The 21,313-nt window shown below is 47.3% G+C and overlaps 1 protein-coding gene across 1 annotated transcript in view; it reads right to left on the bottom strand.

Annotated features, from left to right (window-relative positions):
• Positions 1-20,986, bottom strand: part of NPSR1 (neuropeptide S receptor 1) — an 80,342-nt gene extending 59,356 nt beyond the window's left edge. Inside the window, exons 1-2 of the mRNA XM_082192895.1 lie at positions 20,323-20,986; positions 3,907-4,039 (exon numbers count right to left, since the gene is read on the bottom strand). Of these exons, the coding sequence (XP_082049021.1) occupies positions 3,907-4,039; positions 20,323-20,466 (277 nt within the window). The 5' untranslated portion in view covers positions 20,467-20,986. The remainder of the gene's footprint in view (positions 1-3,906; positions 4,040-20,322) is intronic.
• Between the last annotated feature and the right edge of the window lie 327 nt (positions 20,987-21,313).

Genomic DNA, 21,313 nt, shown 5'->3' on the forward strand with positions numbered 1-21,313 from the left:
AATGAACATGAGCATGATACACTTCCTTATGTATAACTTGCTGGATTGTTTATTAGTTTTCCCTTCACCTTCTTACTTTGTTCTTCTGCTTTTTGCATCTTAATACCAGGCTGTATCTGGAGAGAATGTCTTTAATTTATTTCCCCCCTTTGATTCTTCCCAGGGCAATCACACGCTCTAGGAAATGAAGGATAACGATAACAGTATACTTTTATCTGCCTGCAGGCATAAGGTTTGCAATGGGAGTACTGCTCGTGCAGCAAAATGTTATGGTGCTAGAATAATGTCTTAAAACTGTGTGATATTAATAATGACTCATCATTAGTACTAGTGAGGAACTGCCGGTATTCAAAACAACTTTTTGCAAACAATGGCTTCCTTCCATAGCTGGGAGTCATCAAACTCTCCATTGCAGAGCTGAAGGCCCATCTTCCCAAATAATATAGAAGTCAAGAACAGTGGCGTAGCGTGGGGGGGTGCAGGGGGGGCCGGCCGCACCGAGCGCAACATCTGGGGGTTAGGGTTAGGGGGCGCAAATCCACGGGTTAGGGGGCACAAATCCACAGGTTAGGGGGCGCAAATTACTTGCCTTGCCCCGGGTGCTGACAACCCACGCTACGCCACTGGTCAAGAAATCTGCTGTGAATCTTCCATGCACTTCCCCTGAAGGCTGTATATAATATATTATGTTAAGAACTTAGATGAGGTTACAAAAAATAATAGCAACCAAGAAAACCTGGCTGGTTTTTTTAAGGCTAAATTTTGGGCTGACATTGATTTTGGTTGCAAATGGGCCAAACTCAGCTTATTTCTGCCATGCATCCTGGTTTTCCCAAACATGTCTGGGAATCGGGCAGGCAGATTTTCGCTGAATTGGCAAAATGCTGGGGAAATCCGGACATATGGCAAGCAGGGCAAGCAAAATAAAATTATCTTGAGATATATCTGTCATTGCTTCAATGTCGGGGCATTTTTAATCAGACATGTTTAAAGAAGAAATTGCAATAGGAAGGATATCCTGTGGAACGTTTCCTGTACAGTGGTGCCTTGCGAAGCAAGCCCATTGACGGATTAGCGGATTAGCACTATTAGCGCTTTTAGCGGCTTTTAGCGGCTTATCGGCTTATCGGATCAGTTGATAAGCGGCTTAGCGGCTTAGAAAAAGGGGGGAAGGGGAAAAAACCCGCAGGAACTCGCAAGACATTTTCATCTTGCGAAGCAAGCCCATAGGAGATTCGTTTTGCGAAGCACCTCCAAAACGGAAAACCCTTTCGTCTAGCGAGTTTTCCGTCTTGCGAGGCATTCGTCTTGCGGGGCACCACTGTATTAGATATTAATTCCATCTCTTTATGGCCTCCTGCGTCCTCCCAAGAGGTAAAATCTTATATGTAACCATTGAAGAATAATAAGACTCCAGGAAAGGACTTCCTGCCAAACTGAAAATTTCAAGAGCAATGAGGATTGCCTTGCTACCGGCAGGTTGTACCGCAAAGGTTGAAAATGTAACAGTATAGTCCCAGTATTTTAAAAAGGAAATCAGAAGGGTCCCATGATTTATACATCAATCACCCTCATTGATAGATGAGCCTAAATTTATACAGCACATCTCCTTCAAAGATTAGAGCAGGCAGGCTTAGGGAAAGGAACCCTTGATAATTACTCCATTTGATAATTTAATACACAGCAAAGGCTTATACTGCTTTTATTGACTTCATTGCTGCTTCTGATTCTGTATATAGATTTCTGGGGATAAATTGTTTAAAAACAAATCTTGATTTGAAGCTATTATTTTCAATCAGGCTGCTTTACACAGAAACACATTTAAAGTTTTGAAAAGACTGAAATTCTGTTCCTACGTGTGAGATTCCTATATACAAAGGAGTCTGACCAGACCTTATCTTCATTCAATTTATTGAACTAAGTTTGCATAGCGAAAATTTTGATATGCTTAAACATTATGGCTAGACCTGTGAAGATATCGCTTTGTGCCAATGGTGTGATTTTATTTTCAACATCACAAGCTGGTATGAGATTACTGAGACAGTTTGTACAGAAAATTATCTAGTCATTAACAATGCTAAATCCAAAGTAGTAGTCTTGTTGTTTAGTCGTTTAGTCATGTCCAACTCTTCGTGACCCCATGGACCAGAGCACGCCAGGCACTCCTGTCTTCCATTGCCTCCCGCAGTTTCGTCAAACTCATGCTGGTAGCTTTGAGAACATTGTCCAACCATCTCGTCCTCTGTCGTCCCCTTCTCCTTGTGCCCTCCATCTTTCCCAACATCAGGGTCTTTTCCAGGGAGTCTTCTCTTCTCATGAGGTGGCCAAAGTATTGGAGCCTCAGCTTCACGATCTGTCCTTCCAGTGAGCACTCAGGGCTGATTTCCTTCAGAACGGAGAGGTTTGATCTTCTTGCAGTCCATGGGACTCTCAAGAGTCTCCCCCAGCACCATAATTCAAAAGCATCAATTCTTCGGCGATCAGCCTTCTTTATGGTCCAGCTCTTACTTCCATACATCACTACTGGGAAAACCTTAGCTTTAACTATACGGACCTTTGTCGGCAAGGTGATGTCTCTGCTTTTTAGAATGCTGTCTAGGTTTGTCATTGCTTTTCTCCCAAGAAGCAGGCATCTTTTAATTTCGTGACTATACATCAATTTCGCAGTAGTCTTAGGTAAGTGAAAAATGTTGCACAACTAGTACATAGACTCTAAAGAAATAGAGCAAGTAAAATCATATTATCTAGGTATAGTCTTTCCCTCTTCAAGATATTGGGCTCTACAAATAAAGAAATATGTGACAGAAAAATCAACCTTTCTGTTACAAGGCACTAATGAGAAGTGCATATGCCAAAGGCTGGATTTTGAACCTAGATTATATTTTTAGAATTTCTATTACAGGTCAAGACTTGCCAAAAGAGCAGAAGAAACTATTTATGTACACTACAATGGTGGCTAGGATATTACTAGCACAAAAATGGAAAGACGATAAGATACCAACGAAAGAAGAATGGCAAGAAAAATTGACGGAATACGCTGAAATGGCGAAGCCAACTGGAAAACTTAGAGACAAAGACAATAGAGATTTCAAAAAATATTGGGAACAGTTTATGCTGTACCTACAGAAATATTGTAAAGAGGTGGACTCACTAGCAGGGTTTGAGTAAACACTTACAATTAAGAAAACAAACACACAAGTTAAGATGTAATAATTAGAAAATAACAAAGTGTAAGATGTAACGTGAAAAAATATGGTACAAAAATTATAAGAATTTAATAATATTTAACTAAAATATTATAAAATTAAGATAGAATAATATAGGCAGGAGAAGCAAATATTTAGAGAACCCGAAGAGGAAGTTGAGGGAAGTCATGGGAGAGGGGGATATTAGGATTCATATATGCTTTTTGTGATAATGATGTTTGTGTTGAATATAAAATTGTAAAACTTAATAAAAATTATTTACAAAAAATAGAATTTCTAGTTGTTTTAGCAGAAACAAGCACAACATTTTAATGCATCTATATTTTTATGTGAAGTTTTAGATGTTTTTTAATTTGGATTTTTTTACCTGATCTATGGACTCAGTCAATAAGAAATTATATTTTCCTCATTCATTATCCCCGCCCCAAACCCCCACATTTCTGGAAAAGCTGTGGCTTCATCTCTTAGTCCCTTCCAGTACCTAGGCCAGATAATGTTGCACGCCCTGTGCTCCTGTGCATTTGGCGAAATTTACTAGTTTCTTGGACAACTCTATCAGACGGACAGCAGAATAGAGCTAGGACAGCGAATGGAAGAGGCAAGTATCAGGGCAAAATTTTCCCACAAGGGCTCATTCCCTTTTTTGCTGCCAAGTGAAAATAAATGAGCAAGTCCACGCCCCCTTTTGACACAGCTTTACCTGTTATGGCTAGCTGGGTCACAAAGAAAGTCATCCTGGATTTCCTCTTCCTCCTCCAGGTGGAGAGCAAAACAATGGAGTTCCCAACAACCGTTATGACGAAAAGAATCCAAAGCGTAACCAGCTGTTCTGTCTGCGGAGAAAGAAAATACTATGGTAAATGGATGGATCCAGTTGTAGCAGATGCTGAGCTGCAGTTAAGCACATTACCCAAGTAGCAGAAAGATGCGGCGGTAAAACTTGTGCCTGGTTAATTCTGTATTTAAAAGCCTTAGTCATTTAAAGCCAAAATTAACCTTCGTTTTTCTGTATAATTTTTTACATTTTTTACATTTTGCATATTAGAATATTCATTTAAACAACCTTAAAATATCAATGACTTCCCTTCTTCTCTTTCCATGGTTCATTTTGCATAACATAAATCCCTACATATTTTATATAAACTAAACCATTCTTTATTCCATTATTACTTCCATCAAAACTTATTTACACTGTTGAATTTATCTTCACGCTGCCCACGTTTTCAAATGTACACAATTTCCCCCCATATATTCAATAAGCATTATCCAATCTGCTCTAAACATATGTTCTTTTTGTTCTCTTGTTCTATATGTTAGGTCCACAAGCTGTGCATATTCCATTAGTTTAAGTTGCCATTCTTCTTTAGTTGGGACCTCGCTTGTTTTCCATTTGGGGGCTAACAAAACACGGGACACAGTAGTGGAATACATAAATAACCTTTTTTGACCCCTGGGAATTTCCGTCTGAATTTCCCCAACAAAAAGGACTCTGTATTGTTTTGTTTTGGAAAAGTACTTTAAAACACTTTTGTTCAATTCATTATGAATTATTTCCCACAAAATTAACCTTCTTATACTATAAGAAGACAGCGTCTTAAAAAGCAGAGACATCACCTTGCCAACAAAGGTCCGTACAGTGGTACCTTGGGTTAAGTACTTAATTCGTTCTGGAGGTCCGTTCTTAACCTGAAACTGTTCTTAACCTGAAGCACCACTTTAGCTAATGGGGCCTCCTGCTGCCGCCGTGCCACCAGAGCACAATTTCTGCTCTCATCCTGAAGCAAAGTTCTTAACCCGAGGTACTATTTCTGGGTTAGCGGAGTCTGTAACCTGAAGCATATGTAACCTGAAGCGTATGTAACCCAAGGTACCATTGTATAGTTAAAGCCATGGCTTTCCCCGTAGTGATGTATGGAAGTGAGAGCTGGACCATAAAGAAGGCTGATCGCCGAAGAATTGATGCTTTTGAATTATGGTGCTGGTGGAGACTCTTGAGAGTCCCATAGACTGCAAGAAGATCAAACCTCTCCATTCTGAAGGAAATCAGCCCTGAGTGCTCACTGGAAGGACAGATCCTGAAGCTGAGGCTCCAAGACTTTGGCCACCTCATGAGAAGAGAAGACTCCCTGGAAAAGACCCTGATGTTGGGAGAGATGGAGGGCACAAGGAGAAGGGGATGACAGAGGACGAGATGGTTGGACAGTGTTCTCGAAGCTACCAGCATGAGTTTGACCAAACTGTGGGAGGCAGTGGAAGACAGAAGTGCCTGGCGTGCTCTGGTCCAGGGGTCACAAAGAGTAGGACACGACTAAACGACTAAATAGCAACATACTGTATAGGGATGCTTTCTAGCAACAAAAATGTCTTGGCGGTGCTTTTTAATTGCTTTAATTGCTGTATTGTGAGCTAAAATAGGCTATTCCTGTATTCTGGGCACCACATCCCAAAATACGGCATTGCCAAAGGCAAGGATACTGCTGGAGATGTGCAGCACACAGAAATGTACGGAAAAGTGTCCCCAATGCTTTGCTATCATTCATGCTAACAATGGCTGAAATTAAGTTTTTAAAAAAAAAATAACAAAAAATGTTAAACTGATTCATGATTTCTACAACTTTTTGAATTGCAAGTCATAGCTTAATTTGTAGTAATTTATTTCAATAGTTCTTTTAGTAGCCGTGGGGCTTTACAATACAGTGGTGCCTCACAAGACGAAAAGAATCCGTTCTGTGATTTTCTTCGTCTAGCGGTTTTTTCGTCTTGCGAAGCAAGCCCATTGACGGATTAGCGGATTAGCGCTATTAGCGGCTTTTAGCGGCTTTTAGCGGCTTATCTGCTGATCGGATCAGCTGATAAGTGGCTTAGCGGCTTAGAAAGGGGGGGAGGGGGAAAAACCCGCAGGAACTCGCAAGACATTTTTGTCTTGCGAAGCAAGCCCATAGGAGATTCGTTTTGCGAAGCACCTCCAAAATGGAAAACTCTTTCGTCTAGCGAGTTTTCCGTCTTGCGAGGCATTCGTCTTGCGGGGCAAAGGCTGCCTATAAAGGGAAACACTGGATTTGGCACTTCAATCCATATCCTATGCAGAGGACCATACTGCATGTCACCTTTTCCCTTCTCATTTTCTACTTGCCTAATGGGTGATGAGAAGCTGCCTGCATGAGAGCCATAAACGGCCTCCTTGCATGAACATTGTCCTGGCCAGAGTCACCAGACCCGGTCCTGGAAGTTGGAGGTGAAACTTGGGTGAACACAAGAACTGGTACCTTGGGTACAGCAAACAGTTCTGTTGCGGGCTCCTCAGCCTTTTGATGTTTACACTTGCCCTAGTCCATCCTAGCAGGAAGGGGTGTGGGGTGAGGGTGGGCCGCCCTGGGTGTCACCACTGAGGGGGGGGGTGACAAAATGCCAGGTGGCAGTGGCGTAGCGTGGGGGGTGCAGGGGGGCCGGGCGCACCGGGCGCAACATCTGGGGGTTAGGGTTAGGGGGCGCAAATCCACGGGTTAGGGGGCGCAACTCCACGGGTTAGGGGGCGCAAATCCACAGGTTAGGGGGCGCAAATCCACGGGTTAGGGGGCGCAAATTACTTGCCTTGCCCCGGGTGCTGACAACCCACGCTACGCCACTGCCAGGTGGCACTCACCATGGGGCCTGCAGCGTGCCTGAGCCACGTGTCTCTCCTGGGAGTGACACAATGGCTTGGGTGCCCACAGGGTCTGCGCTGCCCCAAACAGTCCACCCACCACCTCCCCCTCAGCTATAGGGTGGCTGAGTGGAAAGAGGCAGGCAGACTCCTCTGATGCCCTGTGGAGCGTCCTGCCGGGGCTGGCCCTACCCCTGGGCGCAGGGCATGCACGCCAACCCAAGCGCCCGATTGGCTTGCTCCGCAACTGCATCCTAGTACCCGTTGCCTTGTGGGACAACTTTGAGAGGAATTATTATTATTATTATTATTATTATTATTATTATTATTATTAATTCATTTATACCCCACCCATCTGGCTGGGTTTCCCCGGCCACTCTGGGCGGCTTCCAACAGAATAGTAAAATGCAATAACCTATTAAACATTAAAAGCTTCCCTAAACAGGGCTGCCTTCAGATGTCTCCTCAAAGTCTGGTAGTTGTTCATCTCTTTGACATCTGGTGGGAGGGTGTTCCACAGGGCGGGTGCCACTACCGAGAAGGCAAACCCTTCACAAATCCGGAGGGGAGTCCCTAGGCCAGGGGTAAGCAACCTAAGGCCCATGGGCCACATCTAAGGCCCATGGGGGTCATTTAACCGGCCCATAAGTCACCCCCTAACCAAGCCGCCCGCTCAGCAAGTCCCCGCCTGCTGCGTTAAACCGGTGCGGCGCAGGGACCCGCTTCCACAGCGCCGTAAATCGCATCTGCGCAGATGCCAGAAATTGTGGGAGCGCACGCACAATCCAACCCACGGAGTGATCTCCGCTGGAGTCAACCAGCCCAGGCGAGGTAAGCCTTGCCGCCCCCTGCCCTAGGCAATTGGATGGCACCTTGTACACCTGAAGCCAAGTTGGTGCCAAACATCCTGCTCTGCTATCCTGTGGACCACATCAGCAAGGCTGAGAGGGAGGTCTTGTTGACTGGGCAGCCCAGGACTTCCAGACACACTGCACAGGCTTGTGCCTTGAAGAATGCCACCAATGCAGCAAAAGTAAGGGAGGAAGCAACAGTTATGGGTTACCAGTTTTTGCAGCCACAGCAGGTGCTGTGATTCCCCAGTTGGTTGACTTCACCCCCAATGGAGGCACACTCCATTGTCTTATGAGACAAATGGATGCCATCAAAAAAGTCCACCCATAAACATGCCAAACACGTTGGTTATTCCTTTTGTGTGTGTGTAGAACTCCACGGCTAAAGCACAAACATGAAACCTAAGTCCTAACTTTGGAACCTGTTCCAAGTCCAAGATTCTCCCACAAGTTCATCCAATGGGAGAAAGCTTCTCTGTCAGAACAGTGCAGCACGCACAGACTGTTATGTACTGAAGTTCTCACCCTGGGCCAGCAGGGGGATACTGTAGATAGTTATGCAAATGAAGGATCGAAAGTGACGTTCAGTGATTGGATAGTTTTAGAAAGTTGCTACAGTTACGTCGTTCAGGAGCTCTATATAAGCAGGCTGACTAAGCTCTTCAGTTCAGTTCTGTTCTGGCCTTTGAATAAACAAGAGCTGTTTGAAGAATTGCTGTGTCGTCTGATATGTTTGCCCACAACTTAACACAGACTTTGGTCAGACTTATCTGTTGGTGCTGACCATTAAAGCTCTAAATGGTCTTGGCCCAGTATACCTAAAGAAGTATCTCCAGCCCCATCGTTCTGTCCAGACACTGAGGTCCAGCTCCGAATGCCATCTGGCAGTTTCCTCCCTGTGAGAAGTGAGGCTACAGGGAACCAGGCAGAGGGCCTTTTCGGTAGTGGCTCCCGCCCTGTGGAACGCCCTCCCATCAAATACCAAGGAAATAAACAACTATCCTACTTTTAAAAGACATCTGAAGGCAGCCATGTTTAGGGAAGTTTTTAATGTTTAACGCTGTATTGTGTTTTTAATATTTGATTGGGAGCCGCCCAGAGTGGCTGGGGAAATCCTGCCAGATGGGCGGGGTATAAATAATAAATTATTATTATTATCTGGGAATTACAGCATGCGTATTCACATTACTATGCAAATGTATAAAGTCCAGTGAGTTGCATTTTCATTCCCCATGTGTGGGTTATGGAAATGCAATCACTGTTTGGCCTGTTTTCATCTTAAATGGGAGTATGACCATGAAGAATAACATAATCAGCCCCTGAGCACAAACTCCAGCTTCAGGCTATTGAACACTAAGCACCACAGCATAAATATGCAGGCTGAACAAATGTGTTTTCGTGGTGACAATGAAAACTTTTACACTCACCTTTCAATCCATGTTTTGCTTTTAAAAAGTAGCCATGTGTGCATGAAATTTCCCCAAGCCCCAAAACACTCCTTGTGTATAATCACTATTCCCATCCATATGGCTGGCTCAACGGTTGTCTGTTTGTCTTGCATATTATTATGACTGTTTGCTCCTCCATGAGTTGATCACCTCCCTGCCCTGGCAGCACATTAAATCAGCATAAGAATAATCTTTCCAACATCAAAAATATCAAACCCGTGTAATTATATTTTTGCAGGAACTGGAGAAAATAAAATGATATTTTTACTTGACAAAAGAATCAATTTATTTGGTGGCAAGAACTGTCTCTTGTGGATAAGATCGCTCTTATTTATGCTACCACTTCCAGGGAAAGACTTTGCTGGTACATCTACAATGCTTCACGCTTCATTCATTTTCTTAGGAGGATATGTGCTATTTTATTATGGCTGAAACAAAGTGCTTTATCCTGTGATTTAGCCTGGTGCAATCAGTGGGGCCAGAATTTTGAATTTTGTGCATTTTCTGGCCATTATGAAGACTCCCCAACAGTCCTTGGGATATGTGCATATATTGACAACATTTTATACACTATCTGCACGATGTCACATTCTCCAGTCAGTTTGAAGAGTCTCCAAGAAATATACCGTTTTGTCTTTCTTTCCTCTTTCCTAATGTTACAAGGTCTGCAGCGTACTTCTCATTGATCAGCCGAGTCACAGGAGCAAGAGGAGTTCCAGAAAAATATTATTTATTTACTATTATTTATTAAATATCTTTACCCTGTGTATCAGAATGCACTTTCATGCTACATGGTTTGATCTGAAGGAGTGTCTCCACCCCCATCGTTCTGCCCAGACACTGAGGTCCAGCACTGAGGGCCTTCTGGCGGTTCCCTCACTGCAAGAAGCCAAGTTACAGGGAACCAGGCAGAGGGTCTCCTCAGTGGTGGCGCCCAGCCGTGGAACGCTCTCTCATCAGATGTCAAAGAAATACAGTGGTACCTCAGGTTAAGAACTTAATTCATTCTGGAGGTCTGTTCTTAACCTGAAATTGTTCTTTACCTGAAGCACCACTTTAGCTAATGGGGCCTCCTGCTGCTGCCGCACCGCCAGAGCACGATTTCTGTTCCTGAAGCAAAGTTCTTAACCCAAGGTACTATTTCTGAGTTAGCAGAGTCTGTAACCTAAAGCGTCTGTAACCCGAGGTACCACTGCAAACAACTACCAGACTTTTAGCAGACATCTGAAGGCAGCCCTGTTTAGGGAAGCTTTTTATATTTGATGAATTATTGTATTTTAATTGTTAAGTTGTGGGCGAACATATCAGACGACACAGCGATTCTTCAAACAGCTCTTCTTTATTCTGAGGCCAGAACTGAACTGAACTGAAGGGCTCAGTCACCCTGCTTATATAGAGCTCCAGTACCTTGTTACTGTAACAACTTTCTAAAACTATCCAATCACTGAATGTCACTTTTGATCCTTCATTTGCATACAAACTATCTAATCACTGAACATCACTTTTGATCCTTCATTTGCATAACTATCTACAGTATCCCCCTGCTGGCCCAGGGTGAGAACTTCAGTACATAACATTAATATTTTGCTGGAAGCCGCCCAGCCAGATGGGTGGGGTATAAATAACAATTATTATTATTATTATTATTATTATTATTATTATTGAAGAAGAAGAAACGGGCTGAACTTGCTCAGCAGTGACTGTGGATTTAACTGGCAATTACCCTTTCCCAGGTGAAAAATTAACATACACCTTTTGGAGGGAGTTCGTCTCACTCGGGAACAAGGAACTAGGGTGGCAGGTGTGGTGGGATTTCACAGACCAGCTTTCCCTTCAAGGCAATTGGGCATCTCCCAAGCAAGTCATTACATTAAGTTCCTTGATGAAATAAGTTGGCTGAAGTTTCTATAAGTCATTGAGCTATTGCAGGGGGAAATAACAAAGGCGGAATAATTAGTTGTGCGTGAGAATTCATAGCACCCAAAGCAGCAGATAAACAACTCTTCCAATGACAACCATTTCGATAGAATTAATTTGAGTCTCACTTCAGCATCAACTGCTGGTCCTTAATCATTGAAGTATAACCATTTCCCAGTGACAATCCTAGCTACCCTCTCTTCCTAATTTATTCAATAAATATTGTCAGGGCTGCTACCCAGTCCCAGCTCACATAGGACCACGTTAGCCAGCGTTCACGTTAAAAGAGTCTTTATTGGGTTACAGGTTCCATTTCCAAACTGCAATGTGCAGCCCCACGTCTTCTATGTCAGACCGGCGAAGACCCGTCTGAGTCTCCGCCTCTAGCACACCAGCTTAATACCCTAGCCTTGCTCCACCTCCTGCGCCTTTCCTTCCGTCTCTGGGTCCTTCTGCCCCCCGTGGTCTCTTCTCTCCTACTCTCTTCTGACGCGGACCCCCCTGACCCTTCTGCCTCCTTGCGGCGGGCTTTGGGACCTGGCTCACTCTCCGGGCTGCTTACTGCGCCAGCTTCCGCTGCATTTGAACTTGGCGCGCGCGCCCAATTCTCTACCTTCCTCTTGATCGTTTCGTCGCTCCCCGAGGTGGGCGTGACTACTCCTGACTCATGCCCTCCCTCCTGCTGAAAGCCTCCGGAACCCGATGTCTGGTCCCCTTTCTCCCCGCTGCTCCCGGCTGGGCACGTGGGTCCCAATCTCCAACTGCTGCTCTCTGATCCCTCTCTGGACCCTTCTTCCTGGGGTGTCCCCCTGCTTTCCCCCCTTGCTCTGACCACTGGCGCTCCCTTCTGGGACTCCTCGGACTCACTGGACAGGCTCGGTGATCTCGGGTCGTCATCCCCACTCATCCTTCCTTCGTATTCCTCCCCCTCGCTCTCTGTCTCCTCCCTTCTCTGCGTCTCTGCTCCTGAACCCCTGACATCCATCCCCCCCTCGAAGCCCCCCCTTCCCCCCTCCCCGCTGTCAGGTGTGGGTGCTGGGTGCTCCATCATCACGGGAGTGAATGCCGGATACAGTTCGCCCCCCGTCGCTGGCCGCCAACTGAAGACCTCCGAGTCTTCCTCCTCGCGTTCGTCAACGTTGATCTGCTCCGCCTCCATTTCAGTACCGCCGTGCTCGAACCCAAGATCCTCCCCGAACACGTCCATGTCAGTCTCTGCGTCGGTCGCTCGACCTGGCATCTCCAGCCACCTCCGGCGCCACTGCTCCTCTGGTCGATCGTCCCACCAATACGAGGAGTCTGACGCCGAACCCTCCGGTGACCCCTCTGGGGAACGGGTGCCCAGTGCGGGCTCCCCGTCCGAGTCGAATCCATGGAACGTGCTGGAGGAAAGTGTGGGCGTGAACAACCAGTCGTCGAAGAAGCCTGCTGGCATGGGTCTGTGTGGGAAAAGGGCATGAAACTCGTCCTTGAGCAGGGGTTCCTCCAAAGCGTAGTCTGGCACCCAGCTATTAGCACTGGCCCGGGTGCCCTCTCTGGCTAGGAGGTATTCTACTCCCTCTTCCCCCCATCTGGAGTCCAAAATCTCCGTGACTTCGTTGATGGGGTCCTGCTGTGGCAATCTCCCCGGCTCCGTCCGCTCCTGAGACGGACTCGGTGCCGTTCCTGGTTCCTGGAATCTGTGAGGTGCCTTGTAGGGAGTGAGCACCGACCTGTGGAACACCGGATGCATCCTGGAACCCTCCGGCAGCACCAGCCGGAAAGCTACCGGGTTGATCTGCGCTTCGACTTGGTATGGACCGAGTTGCTTGTGCCCCAACTTCTTCTTGGCTAACGATCTGGTCGGCACTGCGTGGGCTGCCAACCAGACCCAGTCTCCCACTCGGATCTCTTCGCCAACCCGCCTGTGCTTGTCAGCTTGCACCTTGTATGCGTGCTTCGCTAGCTCCAGCTGCCGTCGGAGTTGATCGTGGACCTCCTGCAACTCTGACGCGAAAGCATCCGCCGTTTGCGGTTCCCCTTCCCCCACTCTCTCCAGTCCCGGGAAGGTTCTGGGATTCCTCCCATTGTTGGCGAAGAACGGCGTCACCCCTGTGGACACGTGCTTCGTGTTGTTGTAGGCGAACTCGGCGAGCGGCAGGTAATCCACCCACGTCGCAGGCTGTTGATTGGCATAGCATCTCAGGTACTGCTGCATGATGGCATTGACCCTCTCCGCTTGCCCGTTGGTCTGCGGGTGTCTCGCTGATGTCAGGTTGATCTTGACGTTCAGGAAGCCCATCAGCTTCTGCCAGAAATTCGAGATGAACTGGCGTCCGCGGTCGGACAGTATAGACCGCGGCAGACCGTGCACTTTGAACACGTGATCTATGAACAGTTTGAGTTCCTGTAGTTCGTCCTCAGACATGGAATACAGCTTCCCTTTCGGCAGCGTCGCCCCTGGTAGGAGGTCAATCTTGCAGTCATACTGCCTGTGAGGGGGTAGCTTGTCCGCCTCCTTCTCGCAGAAGACCTCCAGAAAGTCCGCGTATTTGTGGGGGACTGCTTGCAACGTTCCCAACTGCAGCTGTGATCCCTCCTCCTCTCCCTCCTGTCTGGGCAGGATGCAGTGCTCGGCACAATAAGAAGAGCCGAAGATCAGCTGTCGCTGGTACCAAGCCAGTGTCGGACTGTGCCTGTCCAGCCAACTCATGCCCAACACAATGGGCGTGTCCGACAGTCGGGTGACATTAAAACTGATGACTTCCCTGTGGTTACCAAGTCGCATCACCATTGGCGGCGTCTGCTTCACCACCTGCCCCCCCAGCAACTCTCTGCCATCCACTGTGACGACTTGCAGGGGCAGAGTGGCAGGCAGTAGCTGTATTGCGTGCTGCTCCACAAAATCCTGCGCTATAAAGTCTGCATTGCTTCCAGAGTCCACAGAAAGTGGCACGTCTATAGTGATGCCATTGGGTAGCTGGAGAGATGCGGTGAGCTGCACTACTGGTTTGGGTGGGAGGGGGTCTGTGGGTTGCAAGATCACTGGGGACTGCTTCACTGATTCGTCTGGCTGGGCCCCAGTGCCTCTGCCTCCAGCCAGACATCGTCGTTTCCCTGCTGGGGTTCGCTGTGCTGCGTGGCTGCTATTACCGTTGTGGAGGCTGCAGTGTGCTTGGAGGTCCTCTGGGGACACTCTCTCGCCAAGTGTTGAGGGCTGTCGCAGATGTAACACTTTCGGTTCCCTCTAGGAGGCTTAGTCTTGACTGCTCCCGGTGCTGGGGCTCTGGTAGCTGACTGAGCCCTGGCGCCTCCCACCTCCATAGGTTCCACTCCCCCTCCTGGCGGAGGTGTGGATTGCGCACGCGCTGCTTCCCTGGGAACGAAAGAGAAACTTCTCGCTGCTTCGCGCCCTCCACGTCCTTCGTCTCTGCACCATGGACGTTCTTCCAGCCTCACCCCCACAGTCAGCGCCCTTTGGACCACCTCCTGCGTGCTCCGGGGCCTCTCCCCCCTCGCAATTTCGTCTTTAACAGCACTGCTCAGACCCTCCCAGAACAGGTCTCTGACTGGAGGTGAATCCCGGTCCCATTCCAAGGCACTGACCAGCGCAAAAAAGCGGGCGTGATACTGCCGGACGCTCGCCCTCCCTTGTCTCAGTCCATGTATCTCCCGACGAGCAAGATCTACGTCAATGGTAGATAAAAAGCACGCATCCATCGCTTTGATAAAGGCATCTGCACTCTGAAGCGCTGGATCTTTATCCCTCCACAAATTGCGCAGCCACGCTTTAGCATCCCCATGCAAATGGGATAGTATAAACCCCACTTTCTCTTCCTCATCTCTAAAGTCTTTTGCCAGCAGTTGCAGTGTGCACATTACGTCTGCTCGAAAATTGGGGTACTGTTGCAAATTCCCATCGAAGTGAGCCACAAGCCCTCCTGCTCTCCGTGCCAACCCAACCCCCTCCGGTCTGGGTCCTGGCTGCCCGTGTTTAACCCATGCTTCAAACCTGGCGTGGAGATCTCTGTAGGCGGCTGCCGCTTCCTCCTCCCTCTTCTTGGATGCCAGTACCTCCGCGTTCAATTGGGTAACTGCCTGTTGCAGCGCTGCAACTGTCTCTGCTTCCGTCATCTCTGCTAACCGTCGTGAGCTTGCTCCCAAACACCGATCCCCTCCTCCAGCTGCCTCTCTCTCCGCTGCGAGATATCAGGTGTCCGAAGCTATACGAGACGGGTCTTACTGTCAGGGCTGCTACCCAGTCCCAGCTCACATAGGACCACGTTAGCCAGCGTTCACGTTAAAAGAGTCTTTATTGGGTTACAGGTTCCATTTCCAAACTGCAATGTGCAGCCCCACGTCTTCTATGTCAGACCGGCGAAGACCCGTCTGAGTCTCCGCCTCTAGCACACCAGCTTAATACCCTAGCCTTGCTCCACCTCCTGCGCCTTTCCTTCCGTCTCTGGGTCCTTCTGCCCCCCGTGGTCTCTTCTCTCCTACTCTCTTCTGACGCGGACCCCCCTGACCCTTCTGCCTCCTTGCGGCGGGCTTTGGGACCTGGCTCACTCTCCGGGCTGCTTACTGCGCCAGCTTCCGCTGCATTTGAACTTGGCGCGCGCGCCCAATTCTCTACCTTCCTCTTGATCGTTTCGTCGCTCCCCGAGGTGGGCGTGACTACTCCTGACTCATGCCCTCCCTCCTGCTGAAAGCCTCCGGAACCCGATGTCTGGTCCCCTTTCTCCCCGCTGCTCCCGGCTGGGCACGTGGGTCCCGATCTCCAACTGCTGCTCTCTGATCCCTCTCTGGACCCTTCTTCCTGGGGTGTCCCCCTGCTTTCCCCCCTTGCTCTGACCACTGGCGCTCCCTTCTGGGACTCCTCGGACTCACTGGACAGGCTCGGTGATCTCGGGTCGTCATCCCCACTCATCCTTCCTTCGTATTCCTCCCCCTCGCTCTCTGTCTCCTCCCTTCTCTGCGTCTCTGCTCCTGAACCCCTGACAAATATGTATAACATTTGAGGCATTTTTGTTTAAAATATATGCATTTCATTGTGTCTAAAGAGGAATCTTAATATCCTCAAGGGTGCCTTAGCAAGTCAAAGATAACAACAGAAGCAATATTCAAAGGACAGCTAAAACCAGCAGTTATCAAAATATTTAAAGCTCAGCATCATTTGAAGAGCCAATATAAAAGCAACAAAATAATGTCTCAATAAAAACGTCTCCCAAGCCTGTCTGAGAGACGGAGGATTGGTCGACATTCTTCCCCTTGTCTAATTAAACCGAGCTTTGTATTTTTAAACACAAATCATACGAGATGACTTTAGCAGGGCAGTCTTATGCACTGAGTTCAATGGAGTTATGGCCAGATAAGTGGGGGCAGGATTACAGCCTGAAAAGAATAATCATGCAATCGTCGTTTCAGCAGAAGTGGAATCAAGCTTCAAATGACGTACTGAGCACTCCCTGGGGATTTTCCAGGGCAGTCTCCAAACTAGCCCAGCTTGCACTGCCCAGTGCCAGGGAAGGAGAGCATAGAGGAGGCAACGAGTCTTGCTACCTGTGGGGAAAACCTGTAAGCCCTTCACAGCCTAGGACCCTCCTACCTACAGGACCACCTCTCCTGGTATGCCCCACGGAGGACCTTAAGGTCCATAAATAGCAACACCCTAGAGGTCCCGGGCCCTAAGGAAGTCAGATTAGCTTCAACCAGAGCCAGGGCCTTCTCAACACTGGCTCCAGCCTGGGGGAACGCTCTGTCTCATGAGACCAGGGCCCTGCAGGATCTGATTTCTTTCCGCAGGGCCTGTAAGACAGAGTTGTTCCACCTGGCCTTTGGCTTGGAGTCAGCCTGATCCCCTCCCCCTCTTTCCTTTATCCTTTCTCCTCCTGTGAAGGGGCTGCATCTTAATGTTTTAATGTTGTATTTTAATCTTGTTTTTTGAATTGCATTTTAATCAACTTGTTTTTATTATTGGTTGTTAGCTGCCCTGAGCCCGGTCTTGGCTGGGGAGGATGGGGTATAAATAAAATTTAATAATAATAATAATAATAATAATAATAATAATAATTGCTTCTCCGGGGTGGGACAAGAGCAGGCGTTCACCCCCTTTTGATTATATTATAGGATGGGTTTTTATGTTTGCTCTTGTTTGGTTTTTTCTCTGGAAATGAAAAGTTTGGCTTCCTGAAGCAGGCTTCCCGCTTCCTTGAGGAAGGACTTCTGGCAAGAGATGGGTTCTTTCACCCCACATTTTCTCATAAAGCACCAGCTATGATGTAGAATGGAGATGGTTGCACACCTCTGATATAGTTCCCCCCCTTTCCCCCTGCTCTCTCTGCTCCATGGTCCATGTGTGTATATGCCCTTTATGTACAGTGAGGGGGGGGAAGTATTTGATCCCCTGCTAAATTTGTCCGTTTCCCCTCTGATGAAGAAATGACCAGTCCACAATTTTAATGGTAGGTTTATTGTAGCTGTGAGAGACAGAATAACAACAGGCAAACCCCCCAGAAACCCAGAAGACAAAAGTCAGAAACCCCTGCAAATTTAGCAGGGGATCAAATACTCTCCCCCCCCCCCACTGTATATATGGTGCTTTTTTGCCCATAAAGCTCCAGTTCTTGCGACAGGTCAGCAAATTCCCAGAAGACCCAGAAGATATCCATATTGGATGATTCAGTGTGGAAGACTCAGTGTGAACTTTTCACCAGTTTTCCAGCGACAAACATTAAATGAACCGGCCTATAATTTCCAAGACCCCTTTTTTAAAATTGGGGTTATATTGGGTACTTTCTCCATGGCTCCCATGTTATTCCACGTCTCTTTCTGCATGGCTCCCATGTTATTCCATGAAACTGCTAGTAGATGTTGGCAGGGGGGTTGGAGGTGGGGGCCCCTCCATCATGTGGATGACCCCCCTCTCTCTCAGAAAAAAAATGGAAGAATTTGCAAAGCCACTAAAGTCAATGACAGTGTGCTGCCTTAAGTCAAAGTTGTAAGTGGTGTTTCCTGCTTAGGATCGTAGGCTCAAAAAGCAGGAAGTCTAAAAATGGATATTTTAAACAGGTCCCTGTAATGAATACCTGTCCCTACAAGACAAATGCCCCAGGATGAAACAACATCCCAGCTTCATGTGTGCATGATGCAATCAAGAGGCATTTGTTGCATTAGGAATTAATATTTGCTTCTCTTTATGTTGTGTCCTATTTCTTTTTGATTGGTCCTAGATGCTCTGTTGTATCTAACAGCACAACCTGCTTGGATATTTATCTTCAAACTGGAAAGGTTAACTAGCTTTCACTCTCTTTATTCCCAATCACTACCACTACTACTAATTTATTATTATTATTATTATTATTATTATTATTATTATTATTATTATTATTATTCTGCCGCTGTTCTTGTTGCTGCTGCTGATGTTTAGGCTCACAGACAGATGTCAATACCAGAAAGATAAGAGAGAAAGAGCTTCTTGACTTTATTTTTCCATTTCAAGCAGAATCCAGCTGAAATTCATAACAAAGCAACACACACACACACACACACACACACACACACACACACACACACACATACATATGTCCTTCTTGTAAACCTGCTGGAAGGAGAGAAGGCAAGGGGGCTTCAGCTGCAACCAATTGCAAGAAGTCTTTGCACTGGGAAATTCACTTGCGCTCTTTTCTACAAAGGTGCTTCCACTTTTTTACCCTTATGTTGATCTTCCCTCACCCCTTCTTCCCTGGCAGAGAGAGGGGCACCATTCTGGGGTCCACCTCAGGTGCCAAAATGTCTTGGGCTGCCCTGTGCCATATGTTGGATTAGATACCCCTGATCTATCAGGGCTCTTACTACCTTTCTCTCAGGGCACAGCCATGTTGATCTGCCTTTTCTGCTTGTGTGCTAGAGAGCCAGAAACGACTATGGCCATCCTCTATGCAGATGTGCCCTGAACCCTTAGATCCACTGGATCCATTACACTTCCACAGAAGGATGAAAGACCTTTTCCAACTTCTCATTTTTGAAACCACGCTGACCGATGCTGCCTGATCGCTGTCAGTTTTGTCGTGACACACACAAACCCACCTGATGAAATTAAATCCATCAGAGGATTAGCAGCAGCCCAGACAATTATGCTATAAACTAAATGTTTGCCATGATTCTATTCAGGTTCCCCCCTCCCAAACTTCACCTGCTAAGTGATGGCAATAGCAAGGTACTCTCCAATGAGAGGGCTGAAATCAAATTGTCTCCATTCACAAATCTCCCTCCCCAACAGCACCCTGAAAATTACAGTCTCAGAAACTTTTATACAAGTCAATTAAACTTGCAAGGGGAGGTAAAGGTAAAGGTAAAGGTACCCCTGCCCGAACGGGCCAGTCTTGACAGACTCTGGGGTTTGTGCGCCCATCTCACATCTATTGGCCGGGGGCCAGCGCTGTCCGGAGACACTTCCGGGTCACGTGGCCAGCGTGACAAAGCTGCATCTGGCGAGCCAGCGCAGCACACGGAACGCCGTTTACCTTCCCGCTGGTAAGCGGTACCTATTTATCTACTTGCACCCGGGGGTGCTTTCGAACTGCTAGGTTGGCAGGCGCTGGGACCGAACGACGGGAGCGCACCCCGCCATGGGGATTCGAACTGCCGACCTTTCGATCGGCAAGCCCTAGGCGCTGAGGCTTTAACCCACAGCGCCACCCGCGTCCCGCAAGGGGAGGTAGACAGCCTCAAAAGACGGCACAGCTTTTCATAATCACAGAACTCAGCTGCCTGTTGCTTAGAGTACATTTGTTGGGAAGGCTACGTGTTGGTAGTGATTTCTATAGCTCCATCAATTTGCATCACACTTAACAGAGAAACACAAGGAGGTAAACTAATCTAGGCAATCTTAATTTCAAGACACAGGAATAGGAATGCAATTACAAATATGCTGTTTATTGTTGCATTAGAAACATCAGCTGAAACATCGTTTCCAAAAAGAGGAAAACTCCATACTCAGCTAAGCAATTCAGTATCTATATACCATCCTTTGGTTATACAAAGATCGCTTTCCTGCTCTTCGCTGAACATTGAAATTTCCTCCCACTGATCACCAGCTGAAAAAAACACACAGACCTCTTTGACCTCGAAGTCCTCATTGAAACAAATTGAGGGGCGGGAATCAGCTGCCAACTCAGAGCAAAAGCATTCAGTGCCCCACTGGCGAGCTCTGCCTGCCTGCCAAGCCGCTGGATCATCATAATAAGAAAAGCGAGTGGCCGCAGGAAAGCGGAACATACCTTGAAGGAATAATAGAAGGATTCCAATTCTTCTTCCTCCGCTTCAGTGAAAGTCACTGTCTCTGTGCAAGTGACAAGAGTAGAATCCAGGCTGTCTGAGCTCCCATTTGAGCGATTGCTGCCTTCTGTGACATTGACTTGCATGGTTTGTGGCTCTTTTCTGAACTGCTCTGGCTCTTCTGGCGACGGAGAGTTAATAATACAGCCAAGCTCTCTCCACAGAGGAGCACAGCTGCACAGGCAGCTTCACTGCTCCACCAGCGGCTCTGGGAGGCATCAAACTTCAAGGCAACTCAGCAACACCATCCAAGCTGGGGAAACCTTCTATCTAAAGGAACTCAGGTTGCTGACAGACCTGGCTGTCCAGACATTTCCCGTCAGCACCTGGAGTCAATTACGAGTGAATCCCCATTGAGTCATCCTTGTACCTGAGCTAGCTGTAGATCACCACACGTCTAAGTGTCAACTGGCAAAGTGAGCATCATCTTCTTTACAAAACAGAGCATTGTTCCATGTCCTGTGGTACCTGGCAGGATGCAGCGCAGCCCATCAAATGTGTCATCAGTTGTTGAAACTTGCCTAGACCACCAGGATTTTGAAGTAGACCGTTTTTTGTTTTTGTAATTTCTCTTTGCATCATTTTCCATGATCCGTGCCACAATTCCCTGATTGTGCTATATCCCTGTTATCTACTGAGTTGAATAGGATCCAAAATGCAGCAGTCTGATTGGTCCTAGAACAATAGGATCCAAAATGCAGCAGTCTGATTGGTCCTAGAACAATGCAGCAGTCTGATTGGTCCTCAGGAGCCACTCAATCCAGCTCCAGGTGGAAGTGAATCCACAACCTGATTGACCTACAGGAGAATCCCAGAATTAGCCAATCACGTGCAACCCATTGTGTAAATAATGTATATAAAGCAGATATTGTGGGGGAACTTCCATTAATCCTCACCACTATGTGCTGAATAAAGAGCATGAAATCCATTCTC

The sequence above is a fragment of the Podarcis vaucheri genome, assembly GCF_965113315.1.
Source record: "Podarcis vaucheri genome assembly, chromosome: 12".
In the NCBI taxonomy this organism is placed as follows: Eukaryota; Metazoa; Chordata; class Lepidosauria; order Squamata; family Lacertidae; genus Podarcis; species Podarcis vaucheri.